Source organism: Gopherus evgoodei, chromosome 4 (genome assembly GCF_007399415.2).
Source record: "Gopherus evgoodei ecotype Sinaloan lineage chromosome 4, rGopEvg1_v1.p, whole genome shotgun sequence".
NCBI lineage: Eukaryota > Metazoa > Chordata > Testudines > Testudinidae > Gopherus > Gopherus evgoodei.
In genome coordinates, this window is record NC_044325.1 from 140,643,734 (window position 1) to 140,658,770 (window position 15,037).

Genomic DNA, 15,037 nt, shown 5'->3' on the forward strand with positions numbered 1-15,037 from the left:
GTTGAGATAAGGAAAACAAAGAGCTACCAAATGGACCTTATCTTCCAGCCAGATCCTGAGTTTTGGCTCTTTCAGAAATACAATCCATGATATAAGGCCCCTAATGTTTATACTTAAATTAATTTCTCTCATAAAATGGCCTGCAGAATGAAAACTCTGGAAAATAGCTATGCTAAGCCATTGACTAGAGATGAGACACAAATCTTGAAATATTCAGCTAAGTTGTTAGTTTTAGCAGCCGTGATAAGGGCTGGACTTCTTTGTAGTCCCAGAAAGTTTCTCTTTCTAGGCTAGATCCTCAAAATGCGTTTGAGGAAATGCAGGTACAGACAGGAAAACTGCATGGCCTAATAAACTGATCATTGGAATAACCGACTGTATTCACAGCCAATTGCACTGGTTCGGAAAGAAAAGGTTTTCCTTTGGACAATCACTCCTTTGATATAATGGACAAAGTTTGTGATGGGGAGATTGTCAATTGCAATAGCATCAGATTATTACAAACACTGACATCTGTGTCATGTTTCCTGTGAGCCATAAAAAAGTGTCTTTTGTGGCATGTCTCACCTCTTAATCTACCAATGTTTGTAAAGTACCTATCATCCTATCTGTGCAATATGAAGGAGCAGTGAAAGTCAGACAGAAGGGACAGTCAGTTTTCTCTTTATCCTGCTTTGTGACATGGTCATTGGTCTCCACCTTAGAGTGCATTGCAAGATATTCTGTTTCATGGAATAATGGTTTGAGGAGGGGGGTGTGTGTCTCATTCTTGTAACCTTCAGTTCAAAGTGCAAGGGTCACCTTGTGAGTGTGCAAGGATCATCCTATCTCCTATTAGTGAGTTCAGCACCTAGGGCTTGCTGTTGAGAAGGCTCCTCTGGCCACATTAAATCTTTGACAGCTGCATCCATCATGAGTTAAATTTTTAATCCCCCAAAGGAAATTTTGTCCTATGGGAAATTGTGCTCAGCTGATCAGATCAGATAAGAGGCAAAGTCTCTGCCTCTGATCCCATTTTGTGGGTGTGGCCTTCAGATGCTGATTTTTACTCAAGTGATTCTGTGTTAAGCAAGTATAGATCTTTGGGCTTCTTGGCATATAGTTTATTCTATATAAGTAGGAAAATTTAAACCCAGATACAGTGTTTGTGGTCCCTACCTTTCTCTTTATGGTGGACAGTTTTAGCAGTAAAGCAGCCGCTTATCACTTAAAAATATGAAAAGAAGAAGCCACTCATGCACAGATTTAATAACAAATGTTACTGTCTCTGATTAACAGTTTTTCCTCATGTCCCAAGGAGACTGCTGCTGCCGTTCAAATTTTATACAATTGTTATCTTAAAGACACCCAAGCAAAGCTCAGATTTACTGTCAAAGTAAATCAAAACCTACAGTGATCACTTCCCTTGTATATATTGGAAACTTTTGCACTCCAGTGCAATCACTCATTGTCTACCAGCGTTCAGCGCACTCTTCAGTGTCTGTGTGAGAGGGTAAGCTCCTTCATGGCAGAAAGAGCCGCTGAAATCATCCAGATCGAGGGCCCAAAGCATGGCCCCTCCCAAAGCATGTTGCTTCAGATATTTAACCTAAGTGAGGGAAAGGGGAAAAAACAGACGATGTGAAATGAGAAACGGACATTTAGATGCCCCTGTGCTATTTCAGCTCCATCAGGTGGGCATCTCCTTTCAACATGTTACTAAAGTGAGAAATAGCCCTGACGAGGCAAGAGGGGTGAATGGGACAGCCTCTCTCTCTCCAAACTTTTTCTAAGATCCTGAACTCTCTTTCCATTTGGGCAAAAGCCTGTTGAAATAGGCTTTCTTGTGAATTGTATTTCACACCTGTTCCCTGGTTGACCTTCCTCTGGGATCTAAGGGAGGGATTTCATTGTGTTAGTGCAGGGATTCTCAAATGTGACTGCACCATGACCCCTTTCTGACAACAAAAATTACTACATGACCCCAGAAGGGGGGACCAAAGCCCAAGCCCCCCAAGTGTGTATATGTGGGGGCTGGGCTTAAGCCCAAGGGCCTCAGCCCCAGCCAGGGGGCCTGTAACCTGAGCCCCACCACCCAGGGCTGAAACCCAAGGGTTTTGGCTTTGGCCCCGGGCAGTGGGGCTCAGGCTTTGGCTTCAGCCCTGGGCTGCAGCATATCTAAGCCAGCCTTGGCAACCCCATTAAAACAGGGTCATGACCCACTTTGGGGTCCTGACCCACAGTTTGAGAACCCCTGTGTTAGTGAGTACTCAGCATAAGAATGGCCATACTGGATCAGACCAATGGTCCATCCAGCCCAGTATCCTGCCTTCTGACAGCAGACAGTGCCAGATGCTTCCGAGAGAATGAACAGAACAGGGCAATTATCAAGTGAGCCCCCTGTTGCTCAGTCCCAGCCTCTGGCAGTCAGGCTTAGGGACACCCAGAGCATGGGGTTGCATCCCTGACCATCTTGGCTGGGTCCTGTCTGGTACCCACATGGTGCAGCGGGTATTGGGAGCTCTCTCCAGCATCTGCTTTTTACACTTAAATACCGGCTCTGAGAGCTGCATTATTTCCCTGGCAATTTATCTTGTAAAATAGGGCTTCTGGTCCCAGATGCCAGTGTGGTGGTGGGGCCTGGCTACAGCACAACATCCCTTGTCAAAAAGCAACAAGAGCTCCAAAGTGCAGTCTGCGGTGTGATCCAGGTTTAACTGACTGGGGAAAAGAATATTCCCCCTAAACATGATGGGCAGAAATATGTAGCTCAGTCTGACACTGATCCTAAGCAGTCACAGCTGCAGTGTGTGTGTGTGGGGTGGGAGACTAACTCCTCATTCAGTGGAGACTTGCTTTCTCTCAAGACAACAAGAAAAGCATGACCTTCCTCCCCACATGACTCTCATACAGAGCAACCAGCTGACCTATCTGTTGTAGGTTTATCCGACTTTTCATCAAGCCAGGCTGTTTTTTGTTGCCTGTCCTTAGAGAGCCGTATGGCCTCATACTTGATACTGACAGTCCTCCTCATGTTGCACTGTGTGTCATGCACACAGCCACCCCCACTGGTCCCCAGCCCCAGATGCTTAGAACTTGTTTCCTCAGTTCTGATTTGAATACTTGATCCAAGGCAAGTTGGAAGATTTAGAAGTATCCAGGCCTGCGAGCACCTGCACAATTGTTACAATATTTTGGGGAGGAGGGTGGTGACAATTCTTTCTACCCTCTGCAGAATTCAAACAGGTAAACTCCTGATTTCTGTTTGTTTTTTATGCTGCCTTTTGGGCTGAGGACACAAGAAGCTGTAGTCCAGAAGAACAATATTTTCCCTGAAATGCTTTGTAAGTATATGAAAGCTTAGAATGGAAAAGTAGGACCAGGCAGCTTCCACCGCCCCAATGGTGTTTGCTTGTCGTAGCAATAGAGCTATGATAATACAGCTGTTCAAATAGTCACATTCCTCCAGCTACTTTTGTTTAATGTTCCCATATGGAATTGGCTGGGAGAACTTCAGCCTGAGTGGTGATGGGAGCCAGATAAGGTGGATGAAACCCTATGCACGTTGCCCAAAATGAAGCTGTTAGTCTTGCCATGTGACTTGGGTGAGTGGCCATACTTCTCAGTGGAAAGTAGGTGTCTTGCTTATTCAGAGGCGGCTCAAGGCACCAGTGCACCAAGTGCGTGCCTGGGGCGGCAAGCCTCAGGGGGCGGCCTGCCAGTCACCGTGAGGGTGGCAGTCAGACAGCCTTTGGCGGTGTGCCTGTGGGAGGTCCACTGGTCCCACGGTTTTGACGGCAATTCGGCAGTGGCTATGCCAAAAGCGTGGAACCGGCAGACCTCCTGCAGGTGCACCGCCGAATCTGCGTTACCAGCAGACCTCCTGCAGGCGTGCCACTGAAAGCCGCCTGACTGCTGTGCTTGGGGCAGCAAAATACATGGAGCCACCCCTGTGCTTATTGGTGCCAGACGTTGGGTCACTCTCGGCCCAAAGCAAATGGTTGGGACCCTCCTTACCTTGGTTTTAATGCTCTCCATGTCATCGTACCCTACCCACTGGTTCCCTTTATAGGAGTAAGGGACCTTCTGCTCCTCAATCATCTCCATGGTGGCACCTTGTTTAAAGGTGCAGATCTAAAACAAAATATATTGGAGGCAGGATGAGGCTGTGGGTATTGGTAAGAGCCAGTGTGATGGGGAGGAAATGAAAAGTAGCCTTTTCTTCTTTGGCATGCAGACTGAAACCATTTTCATGTTAGAAAACTGAGCACGGATACCCTTTGATTATGCAAAATCACAGATTATTCTTACGACTGCTTCCCCCCAAGTAAGCCCGGATGGAACAAATACGCTCCTTACCTCATAATAGGCTAAAAATCCTGCTTCGGAAGTGAAAGGGCCTGGGAGTCCTGCCTTGGAAGCCTGGGCCCCGACTCCTGTATCCAGCGTGTCAAGGGTGAAGCTCCGCCCATAGGCTGGGATTCCCATGATGATCTTCTCCCCTGGGGCGCCCTTTCTCTTCCAGTGTCTCACGGCATTGTCCTGTTCGAAGGAAAATATTAAACGTGTATTTGGCAGCTTAAACTGAGACCTGGTTTTTATACTGCCCTGCGGTGCTTTGGTACAAATTCTAAGGCTTCCCAAGATGTGGCTGCCTACACATCTCTGTTTTTCCAGCAACATGCTTCTGGACATTGAACATCTCCATGCAAAGGGTCTGTGTCAGTTCCAGCCTGCTCCATGGCTATAGTGGACTCCATTCCCGGGGACTGGAAACCATCCTGCAGATGGCATGATAGCCACTGAGAAGAGGGCACAAGGAACCTCAATTTTCCAAGTGATCAGACATTTCACGAGCTACTAGGCTGGTCCTACAGTGGGCCAGAAATGGGTGACAGCTGTTAAAGGTTGTAGGAAATATGGGGCTCTTCACAGTCAGGCTAAGACGCATCCGTTTCCCCTGTTATTTCTGTCGTTAGGGTGACAAACCTAAGATAGAACTTCTGAAGGGGGAGACAAAGACCTGGGCTCAGTTCTATTAGTTAGTGTCTTTTTGCTGAGAGGACTGATAAAAACTAACAAGGGTCCCCCCAAAAGATGCAGGCCGGAGCTGTGTCAGCCAGAGTGACACCGCTCTACTGAAGAATCAGCCATTAGGGTCCTGATCTTGCCTCGGAGACTTCTACATTAGTTTACATTCAGTAATGGAATTGCTCCTGGATCTTATTGATGGGAGATGAGAATGTTCTTTCTTGCCACCCTGTCATCTCCTCTTTCTGGCCTCACCATTTGGGCTGCTACATCATATGATAATTTTGTGTATTAGAACAGTGGTTCTCAAACTTTAGCAATCTGAGGACCCCCATTTTGATTTAAAAATTTTCTTGGACCTAGGGTTGCCAACCCTCCCAGTTTTACCGGAAGTCTCCTGGAATCAGGCCCTATCTCCCGGAGGCTACTGAAGACAAACTGGGAGATTTTAGGCACTGAAACTCTGGCAGCACAGTGGGGCTAAGGCAGGCTCCCTGCCTGCCCTGGCCCCACGCTGCTCCTAGAAGCAGTTGGCACATTCTTGTGGCCCCTAGCAGAGGGCCGGGGGCTCTGTGTGCTGCCCCCATCCCCAATGCCGACTCTGCATCTCCCATTGGCCAGGAACTGCAGCCAATGGGAACTGCGGGGGTGGTGCTTGTGGGCACGGGAAGTGCGCAGAGCACCCAACCGTTCCCTCTGGCGCTGCATGAATGTGCCAGCCACTTCTAGGAGTGGCATGGGACCAGGACAGGCAGGGAGCCTGCCTTAGCCCCACTGTGTCACCGCCTGGGAGCTGCCCAAGGTAAGTGCCTTCTGGCCAGACCCTGCACCCCAACTCCCTTCCCTAGCCATGACCCCCCGTCTGCACCCAAAATCTCTCCCAGAGCCTACACCTCACCCCCTCCAGTACCTCAACCCCCTGCCCAAGCCCAGTGAAAGTGAGTGAGGGTGGAGGAAAGTGAACAACGGAGGGAGCGGGGATGGAGTGAGTGGGCCGGAGCTCAGAGAAGGAGCAGGGCATGGTGGAGCCTTGGGGGAAGGGGCAGGGCAGGGGCCAGGCAAGGGTATTTATTTGGGTTTGTGCGATTAAACAGTTGGCAACCCTACTTGGATCCCCAAGTTTCCTGCTCAGCCCCAGGCCCTGCCCCCGCTCCACCTCTTCCCATGCTTGCTCCACCTCTGCTCCTCCAAGTCCTCTTCCCCACCTCTTTCCACCCCCTCCCCGAGCGCACCCTGTCCCCACTCCTCTCCCTTCCTCCCAATGCCTCTTAGGAGGGAGGGGGAGGAGTTGTATAGCAGGGCCCGGGGACCCCCTGGAATACCCTCATGGACCCCAGTCTAAGAAAAACTGTATTAGAACAAAGGGGCCAGATTTCTTCTCTTTCTTAAAGCTGTTTTGAGACAACTGCCACTCTTGGGCTTCAACGGAGTTACTCATGACTTTCAGCTCGCATCTATGCTGGGACTGTCAAACTCCTCTCCGGTGTGATCCAAGTCAGACTTAAACCCCAGACCACACCAGACTTACCTGGAGACACTAAATACAGTTTTTAAAAAAGACACACTGCTGTCCTACGCTATCTGCCATCACATAACTTTGGGCAGCAGGTTTTAGCCCAACACCGGCGTCCGAATGTCTTCAGGAGAGCTGGAAGGATGTGGTCATACTGTTGATGAACCTCATCTCATGTGCCCAGTCATCTGTCAACACTGAATACCCCTTGACCTGCCTTACCACATTGTAGGAATGTTGGCAAAGTACAGGGCTGTTTGTACTGAGGCATGTGGAGGAGTTGGGGAGTGGTGTCTGTCGAGCATCGCTCACAGTCACGAGTTTCTCTAACTACTTGGTAGCTAGCTCAGTTACTGTGGAAACAGTTCCAAAGCAAGTCACTTCCTCGCTTTCAGAACTTGTGTTGCTTTTAAAACTTTAGGTGGATGAAGGGAGGAGAGACAAAGGATCTTTGTCACTTACAACGTTGTTGTATGCAGCAGTTCTAAGGTCTTTCTTTCCCTTGCTAAGAGGACTGACGTGTCCTGTAGTCTTCTCCCAGGAGGCCCCATGGAAGTCATAGCTCATGAGGTTAATAAAATCCACAATCCTGCAGGAAAGGAAAAAGAGAATGAGCTAAATTACATAATCCAAAATAAACATCCCCAAAATGGCACACAGGAATAATATGTGGAGAGAGATCGACAACCTAATATTTACATTTGGATCTGCATTAAGTTTAATTGTTTTGAGGCTGAACTGGAATAATAGAAGATTAGAGTTGTAAGAGACCTCAGGAGGTCATCTACTCCAACGCCCTGCTCAAAGCAGGACCAACCCCAACTAAATCATCCCAGCCAGGGCTTTGTCAAGCCTGACCTTAAAAACCTGTAAGGATGGTGATTCCACCACCTCCCTAGGTAACCCATTCCAGTGCTTCATCACCTTCCTAGTGAAATAGTGTTTCCTAATATCCAACCTAAACCTCCCCTACTGCAACTTGAGACCATTGCTCCTTGTTCTGTCATCTGCTACCACTGAGAACAGCCTGGCTCCATCCTCTTTGGAACCCCCTTTCAGGTAGTTGAAGGCTGCTATCAGCTCCCCCCCTCACTCTTCTCTTCTGCAGACTAAATAAGCCCAGTTCCATGAGCCTCTCACACAATGAGTGTGTGGGTTTGGATTCACTGATAAAGTGGAAACTTTTGCAAACTGTTCTCATAAGATTTCAGCCCAACATGTCTCATCTAACAAGATCTGCTGACTTTCTCTGCTGTTGAGACTTCTGCTATCTTGAGAGGTAGAAATAGTGTGAGGTCATTCTGCCACGAACTCAGCTGTACTCAAAAGAAAAAAAGAACATGGACCCTTTCTGGTTCTGGCTTGGAACATAAGAATGGCCATACTGGGTTTGACTAAAGGTTCATCCAGCCCAGTATCCTGTTTACTAACAGTGGCCAATGCCAGATGCCCCAGAGGGAGTGAACCTAACAGGCAATTATCAAGTGATCTCTCTCCTGCCATCCATCTCCACCTTCTGACAAATAGAGGCTAGGGATACCTTTCCTTACCCATCCTGGCTAATAGCCATTAATAGACTTAACCTCCATGAATTTATCTAGTTCTCTTTTAAACTCTGTTATAGTCCTAGCCTTCACAACCTCCTCAGGCCAGGAGTTCCACAAGTTGACTGTGCGCTGTGTGAAGAAGAACTTCCTTTTATTTGTTTTAAACCTACTGCCCATTAATTTCATTTGGTGGACCTTAGTTCTTATATTATAGGAACAAGTAAATAACTTTTCCTTATTCACTTTCTCTACATCACTCATGATTTTATATATCTCTATCATATCTCCCCTTAGTCTCCTCTTTTCTAAGCTGAAAAATCCTAGCCTCTTTAATCTCTCCTCATATAGGACCCATTCCAAACCCTAATCATTTTAGTTGCCCTTTTCTGAACTTTTTCTAGTATCAATATATCTTTTTTGAGATGAGGAGACCACATCTGTATGCAGTATTCAGGATGCAGGCGTACCATGGATTTATAAAAGGGCAATATGATATTCTGTCTTATTCTCTCTCCCTTTTTTAATGATTCCTAACATCCTGTTTCTTTTTTTGACTGCTGCTGCACACTGCGTGGACGTCTTCAGAGAACTATCCATGATGACTCCAAGATCTCTTTCCTGATTAGTTGTAGCTAAATTAGCCCCCATCATATTGTATGTATAGTTGGGGTTATTTTTTCCAATGTGCATTACTTTACATTTATCCACATTATATTTCATTTGCTATTTTGTTGTCCAATCACTTAGTTTTGTGAGATTGTTTTGAAGTTCTTCACAGTCTGCTTTGGTCTTGACTATCTTGAGCAGTTTAGTATCATCTGCAAACTTTGCCACCTTGCTGTTTACCCCTTTCTCCAGATCATTTCTGAATAAGTTGAATAGGATTGGTCCTAGGACTGACCCTTGGGAGTCTGCTCCATTGTTCCACGTTCACTGAACATGGAAACAAAACTCTTGTGGCAGGAGCATTCCTGATACGTGATTGAGTTTCAAAATCCAGGTTCTAGTTTTAACGCCTCTAACAGCAGACAATGATATGAAACATTCTGGGTAACTGTACACGGCCAAGTATATTGACTATGTACCTTAAGAACTGTCATACTGAATAAGACTCAGGGTCCATCTAGTCACTATCCTGTCTGATAGCGGTAGGCACCAGATATTTTAAGGAAAGCTGCCAGAAAATCCATTGGGGACATTCTGTGGAATGAATCTGCTCTAAGGGAAGTTTCTGTCAAACCTTGTCAATTGATGACTGGTTGATGGCCTGAGCTGTGAAGATTTATAGCTCTCAAAATAAAAAGCTACATTAATGTAGTCTAATTCTTGTCCTTTATCTTGAGGCAATGGGTTCCACAGGCTAATCTATACTGTAAAATTTCCAGTGGCATTCATGTGATTTCATGTTCCCCTTCTGTTGCATGATGAGATGGTAAATAGGAGCTGTCAATTTCAACTTTTCTATACCATTCGCTATTTTATTTCTCTTTCATAACTCCTGTTACTCATCTCTCTAAGCAGGTCTCCAATGTTTCTCTATGAAACTCTCTTCAGGTGTCTAGTTTTTTGTTGCCTATCTCTTTATATATAAATATTTGTATGCATATGTATCTATAGATCTCAAAGCACTTTCCAAAGGAGGTCAATATTGTTATATGCCCATTTTACCCATTGGGAAACTGAGGCACAGAAAGGCAATGACTTGCCCAACGTCACCCAGCAAACCAGGTGCAGTGCTGGGAATTGAACTGAGCTCTCCTGAGTCCCCGTCCAGTGCTCTACCCACTAGGCAATACTACCTGCCAGAACCCCTGCTATTTCCGCTGCATCCTTTTTTGAAAGAAGGTGACTTGCATTGAACAGAGTAGTGTGGATGAGAATGTACCACTGAATTATATAATATCACTGAAGCCAGGTTCAGGATGATTCTCTTCCTCATTCGTCCTAACGTTGTTTTGCTTTTTTTGGTAGCTGCTATCTGAGCAGATATTTTCATTGAGCTGTTCACGATGATGCTGAGGTATTTTTCCTGATTGGTTACAGCTTCTCTAGAAGCCTTTGTAAAGTAGTGTTACTGGGTACACTTACTTGGAGATTTTGTCGACATCATAGCCTGTGTCAATATTTATCCTTCCAGCGGACACTGCAATACTAAGTAGAAGTTTCTCTTTTCCAGTTTTCTGAGTTTCCTTCTCAAATGCCGTTGCTAGTTCCTAGAGGGTATAAGTAAGAATATCTGAATTAACATAGGAACTTCCCACACTGGATTACGCCGGGGGAGCATTCAGCCCAGCATCCTGTCTGACACTGATCAGTACCAGCTGCTGCAGAGGAATGTGCAAGGAACCCTGCAGTGACAGTTCCATGGGTGTTCCTATCTAGCATCTCAGAGCTTAGTTTCTGATTTGAAGTTAGGAGTGTTTAGATCTTTTCTGAAACTCCTGGTGGGTTCTTTTAAACCTGATTTGTTTACTTCTGGATGTTCTTAGGATCAGGATCAATGTGCCAAGTCTTTTGTACTAAGTCCATGTTTCTCCATCTCCCCAGGCTGAAGCACATGGGTTGTAGTGAAAATGAGACACGGGAGGGTTCCTGCAACAGTGTGCCTGGAGGGAAAGGAATTGAGCTATGATCCTGTGCAGCAGGATCTCATGGGCATTGTTCAGATCTTCCAAAGTCTGACACAGCATGACTGTGTTGTTGCTCTCCCAGGTGATACTTCCTAAATGTTCATGTGCCTCTGAATTTCCCTTATGTCCAAAATCTTTCTGAAAGTGGTTCCATCTTTATGAAAGACAGACAGAATTCACCTCCCCAGAGATCTAGCTCCATTGAGGGTGAGATGTGCTGGCTGCAGTAGGCTGTGAGCTTGATATGTATGTTCTGCCATTGTTGGGTAGCCCTTTTTCAATTGTGACCACATCCCCTGGTTTTATTGTACCTGAATCAGAGAAGTGAAATGTCTCTTATCCTTCGTCCCTGGGTAAATCCAGGCTACATCTAGTCCATCAAAGTCATGCGTCCGGAGGAACTGTACCACAGAGCGGACAAATGTCCAGCGATTAGCAGCCGAAGCAGCCATGTGGGAGAAGCTGGAATGGAAGTGACATGCTTCGTGTATCACATATATCGTAGTATAGATTCTCAGTACTTTTTATATTGGCTACTCTCAATATGCAGACTTCACAGCTGCAAACTGTCCATTACAGAGACAGTAATAACGCAGCAGTGAAGCACATGAGACGTGCCCATGCTCCTTTACTTCTGCTCTTGCGGGAACCAATTTCCCCCTTCCTCAACCTCCATGTTTATAAGCTAAAAGATTTCCCAGAGCTGGAGGTGGTGGGTTCAAGCCTGTCACTGTTCAAAGCAGGTGTGTCACAAGGGTATATTAACTTCCACACTCAGAAGTGGAACAGTATTGCAGATCCCAGTATTACCGTTCAGTTCCCATGCTTGATCCTCCAATGGACAACAGGGTCTTCAGACTCTGATTCCTGAGGGGAGAAAAGTGCATTTAAATGAAGGATGGTTGGCTTGGCTTGGCTGTCCTATGGGAAATCTTTCACTTGACAGACTTAGTTCCCTTCCCACCCACTCCTCCTGTCTGCATGGAGGTGGGTGTTGGGGGAAAGGAAGGGAGAGCATGGCACTCGGATCCAGCTAGCACAGTGGGCCCTGTGGGACTGCCATAGCTAATGTAGTTTGGAGAGCTTAGGATTATCTAAACCAGTGGTCCCCAATGCGGTGCGGGGCATCTATGTGTGCCAGCGTACTGGCTGGTGGACAAGCATCCACCGAAATGCTGCCATAAAGCGGTGTCATCAAGAGGCATTGCCGCCAAAATGCCACTGATTTTCAGCAGCATTTTGGCGGATGCATTTCTGCCGGCCATGGTCCTCGGTGGCTCGTCGTCGGGCGCCCGCCACCTGGAAAAGGTTGGGGACCACTGATCTAAACTTGGGGCAGTTTCAGGCCCGGCCTACCCAGGATAAGTGGAAAGCTGGGTGACTTGCCTTCTCAGGCTCCGCTTAGCTGCGAATCTGGCTCAGAATAGGCTGCTGGCAAAATGTGGGAAGCAGCTGCTCCCCTCATCCTCTGTCACGGAACTGGTTTGATATGAATGCTCAGCAGCAGAGCTTTAATTCCATCCCCCTGGAAGCTTCCTGCTGCTTTCTGGCTACATGCACTGCCCCTCTTTCCCCCAAGGATGACACGATGCTCCCTGGGAAACTCTCACCCTTCGACCTGAGGGTGAGCCTTCCCTCCTGCAGTCAGCCTGATGGCGACACCCCGGCTGCAGGGATGCAGGCGTGCCCCCTATGTTACTCACTTGGCTTTAAGGTCATTGAAAGCCTCGTAAAGTGTCACGTCGTTCCACTCCACGGTGGTGATCTCGTGGTCGCTCATGCTGGCAAAGGCATAAATGAGGTGGGTGCAGAGATGGGGGTCGATGTCATCGGGGAGGAAGCGCCCCTCCCCAGGCCTGTACTGGGCCCAGTTGGTGAAGTAACAAACCAGCTTAGAGGCAGAATCTGGGGAGACAGCAAGAGGACTGGGTGCCATGTAAACTTGAGATTGCTGTGCTGTCTCTGCCACCTCCCGGGGATCTCCCAGCAAGACAACAGCTAATGGGCCCAAATGGCCTCTTAGTCCTCTAATATCAATACAGCTTTGTGAGTGGATTGCCGTTTCTGTTGTGTTTACTTTGGGGCCTCGGGCAGACAGTGCTCTATTATGAGAGGCTGTAACATGGCATGACCCTTACAGGGCAGCACCATGATAGAATCTTCCTGGGGGCAGCCAGGCCCCACCTGGTAAAATAACCAAGCTGTGATCCGCAGGATGAATCAATATATATTGAGCCTTATCGTGCCTATGGCAGCTTGCGATGCTAGAAGGTGCATCTCCTGTAATGCGAGAACCAGATGAATGAAAGCCGAAGGAGGAGGAATCATGACTTGACTTGAGTTCTGAAGGATGAAAGCAGCTCTGTGATCCATTCCTTTCCTCCATGATTAAGCATCATGGTGCACCTTTGCACAGTGCTAACAGACAGGATTGTAGCCTGCAGAGATCGGGTATTTATACCCGAAAGCCAAAGATGGAGCAGTCGATATTAACCACAGAGCACTCAAGTGGGAACGCTAGGCTGCCCATGCTCTACAGGAAAACACTTAATCACTGGAAGAAGTGGATTGCCTCTGTGTCTCTGCCATGGGTGTAGCTGGGATTGAAGAGGAGGCAGAGAAGGGGCAGTTTTGGCTGGTAGTGGTCTCAGGCAGGGAGGCAGTGGACGTGCAGCCAGAATGACCCCTGCAGTTCCTCCTAATCTTGCAAATTCCCTCCTTCCTTTTCAAATGACTTGATGCCTTTGCAGGATGTGAACAGGCCTGGCACAGCTTTTTTGGAGCTGTTTTGAAGAAGGACTTTCCTCTTCTGCTTTTGAATTGCAGGGCCCAGTACAAGCATCAAAAATCCCACCCGCACTGGAGCACTTACTAAAACCCAGCAACTTTTTTTCCCCATCCCCTGTGATCGATCATGTTTCTATTGGCCTCTGTAAAACCAGGTGATAATGTAAGTTGGCTACTTACCGCATTGTAGAGACAGCAAGAGAGCAAAACCTAGAGAAATACAAGAACAAGGGTGAAGTGTACTATTGACCTATCTTTGAGATCTGTGGACTGTATGAGAGTAAAGTAATATTGGTGCTTTGGATGATAAATGCCCTACCTCCCTACTTCCAAAGAGGTATATGCACATGTCTAAAAAATCTTCACAATGGCCTTAACCACACCTCGTTTTGCACCTGCAGTTTGGTGCCTACAATTATTTGTGGGTGCAATTTAGGCCACTTAAATGTCGAAGCACTTGATTGCAAGCACAAATTGCAGATGCGAAAATGAAAGGCAGAATTTGGAAATCTCTCTTTTTAAAATCTCTTCTGAATGTTTAAGAACTCTTCTGCTTGGCCTTTCACAAAATTTTAGATTTTTTTTAAAGCATCTTCAGTTACTGTCTTGCTTTAAAATTTGCTTTGTGGTGGCCCTTGTCACAAGCCATTAACAACTGAGTCTCCAAAATACATTCACCTCAAGTGCCTATTTCATTGAGATTTCCCCAGCCGGGAATCCCATTGCGTCCACTTCACCAAACTGCCATACAATTTAGGGACTATTCAATGACACCCATCACAAGAGTTAAACCAGTTCACCAGCCCCAGTCTTACCAGCCCAAATGATTGCCTGTCTCATGCTGGATCATACAGCTCTGCTCCAGATTCTGTCACTGTGGTGTGGAGGAGACAGTATCTGACTGCCAAATGGTTGGTCTCTGCTTTTCATTGTCACTTTTTATACCTGTCTGACACAATAACCCTGATTTACAAGAACTCAGCATGTTCTTTTTCACAAAGGAACAGTCTTATTTACTCTGTCTTTCTGAGAACTCAACTGGTTATTTTTAGTGAAGGAATTCTTGTGCAATTTTAGCGTGTGTGCGCTTGTGTAGGTTTTGCAACACCTACCATCAACTTGGCTCTGTCCTGATGTGCAAACACAAATGGTGCCGAGGCAAGGAGCGGGAGACCTTGGGTACACATTTCTGTGGTTTATTACTGTTCTTGAAGATGTAGAGCAAAGACTTTTTAAATAGTTTCATTGTACTGGATAGACTTGCGTTATCTCTAAGCCTCATTCTCTTATCATTGCCTGCAAGCTCCCATTGCAGTGAGGGTGGCCCCAAAGGGGCTCAGACCCTGATAAGCCTCCTAGTTTTTTTTCACTTCTGCTATTGTGACTACTTCGCCAAAGGGAGGGTGTTACGAGAAACTGTTTGGCTCATTTCCTCTGTGCTGCTGAGGTCCCAACAGTAAAATGGGGATCTTGCTTCACAGAGCAGTGGGAATGTTTTAATGCATTTATATTTGTCTACCCTTAGCACCTTTGGAGCCAGACTCTCCAAG

General features: G+C 46.7%; 1 protein-coding gene across 1 annotated transcript; it reads right to left on the minus strand.

Moving 5' to 3' along the window:
* Window positions 1–1,228: 1,228 nt before the first annotated feature.
* Window positions 1,229–14,408, minus strand: LOC115650895 (chitotriosidase-1-like). The gene is made up of 10 exons (XM_030561472.1): window positions 14,303–14,408; window positions 13,668–13,697; window positions 12,404–12,605; window positions 11,511–11,567; window positions 11,012–11,162; window positions 10,159–10,283; window positions 6,986–7,112; window positions 4,339–4,521; window positions 3,997–4,113; window positions 1,229–1,588 (listed from the first exon to the last, which is right to left on the minus strand). The coding sequence occupies exons 1-10, from the start codon at window positions 14,325–14,327 to the stop codon at window positions 1,445–1,447; spliced, it is 1,161 nt and encodes a 386-aa protein (XP_030417332.1). The 5' UTR covers window positions 14,328–14,408; the 3' UTR covers window positions 1,229–1,444.
* Window positions 14,409–15,037: the final 629 nt, after the last annotated feature.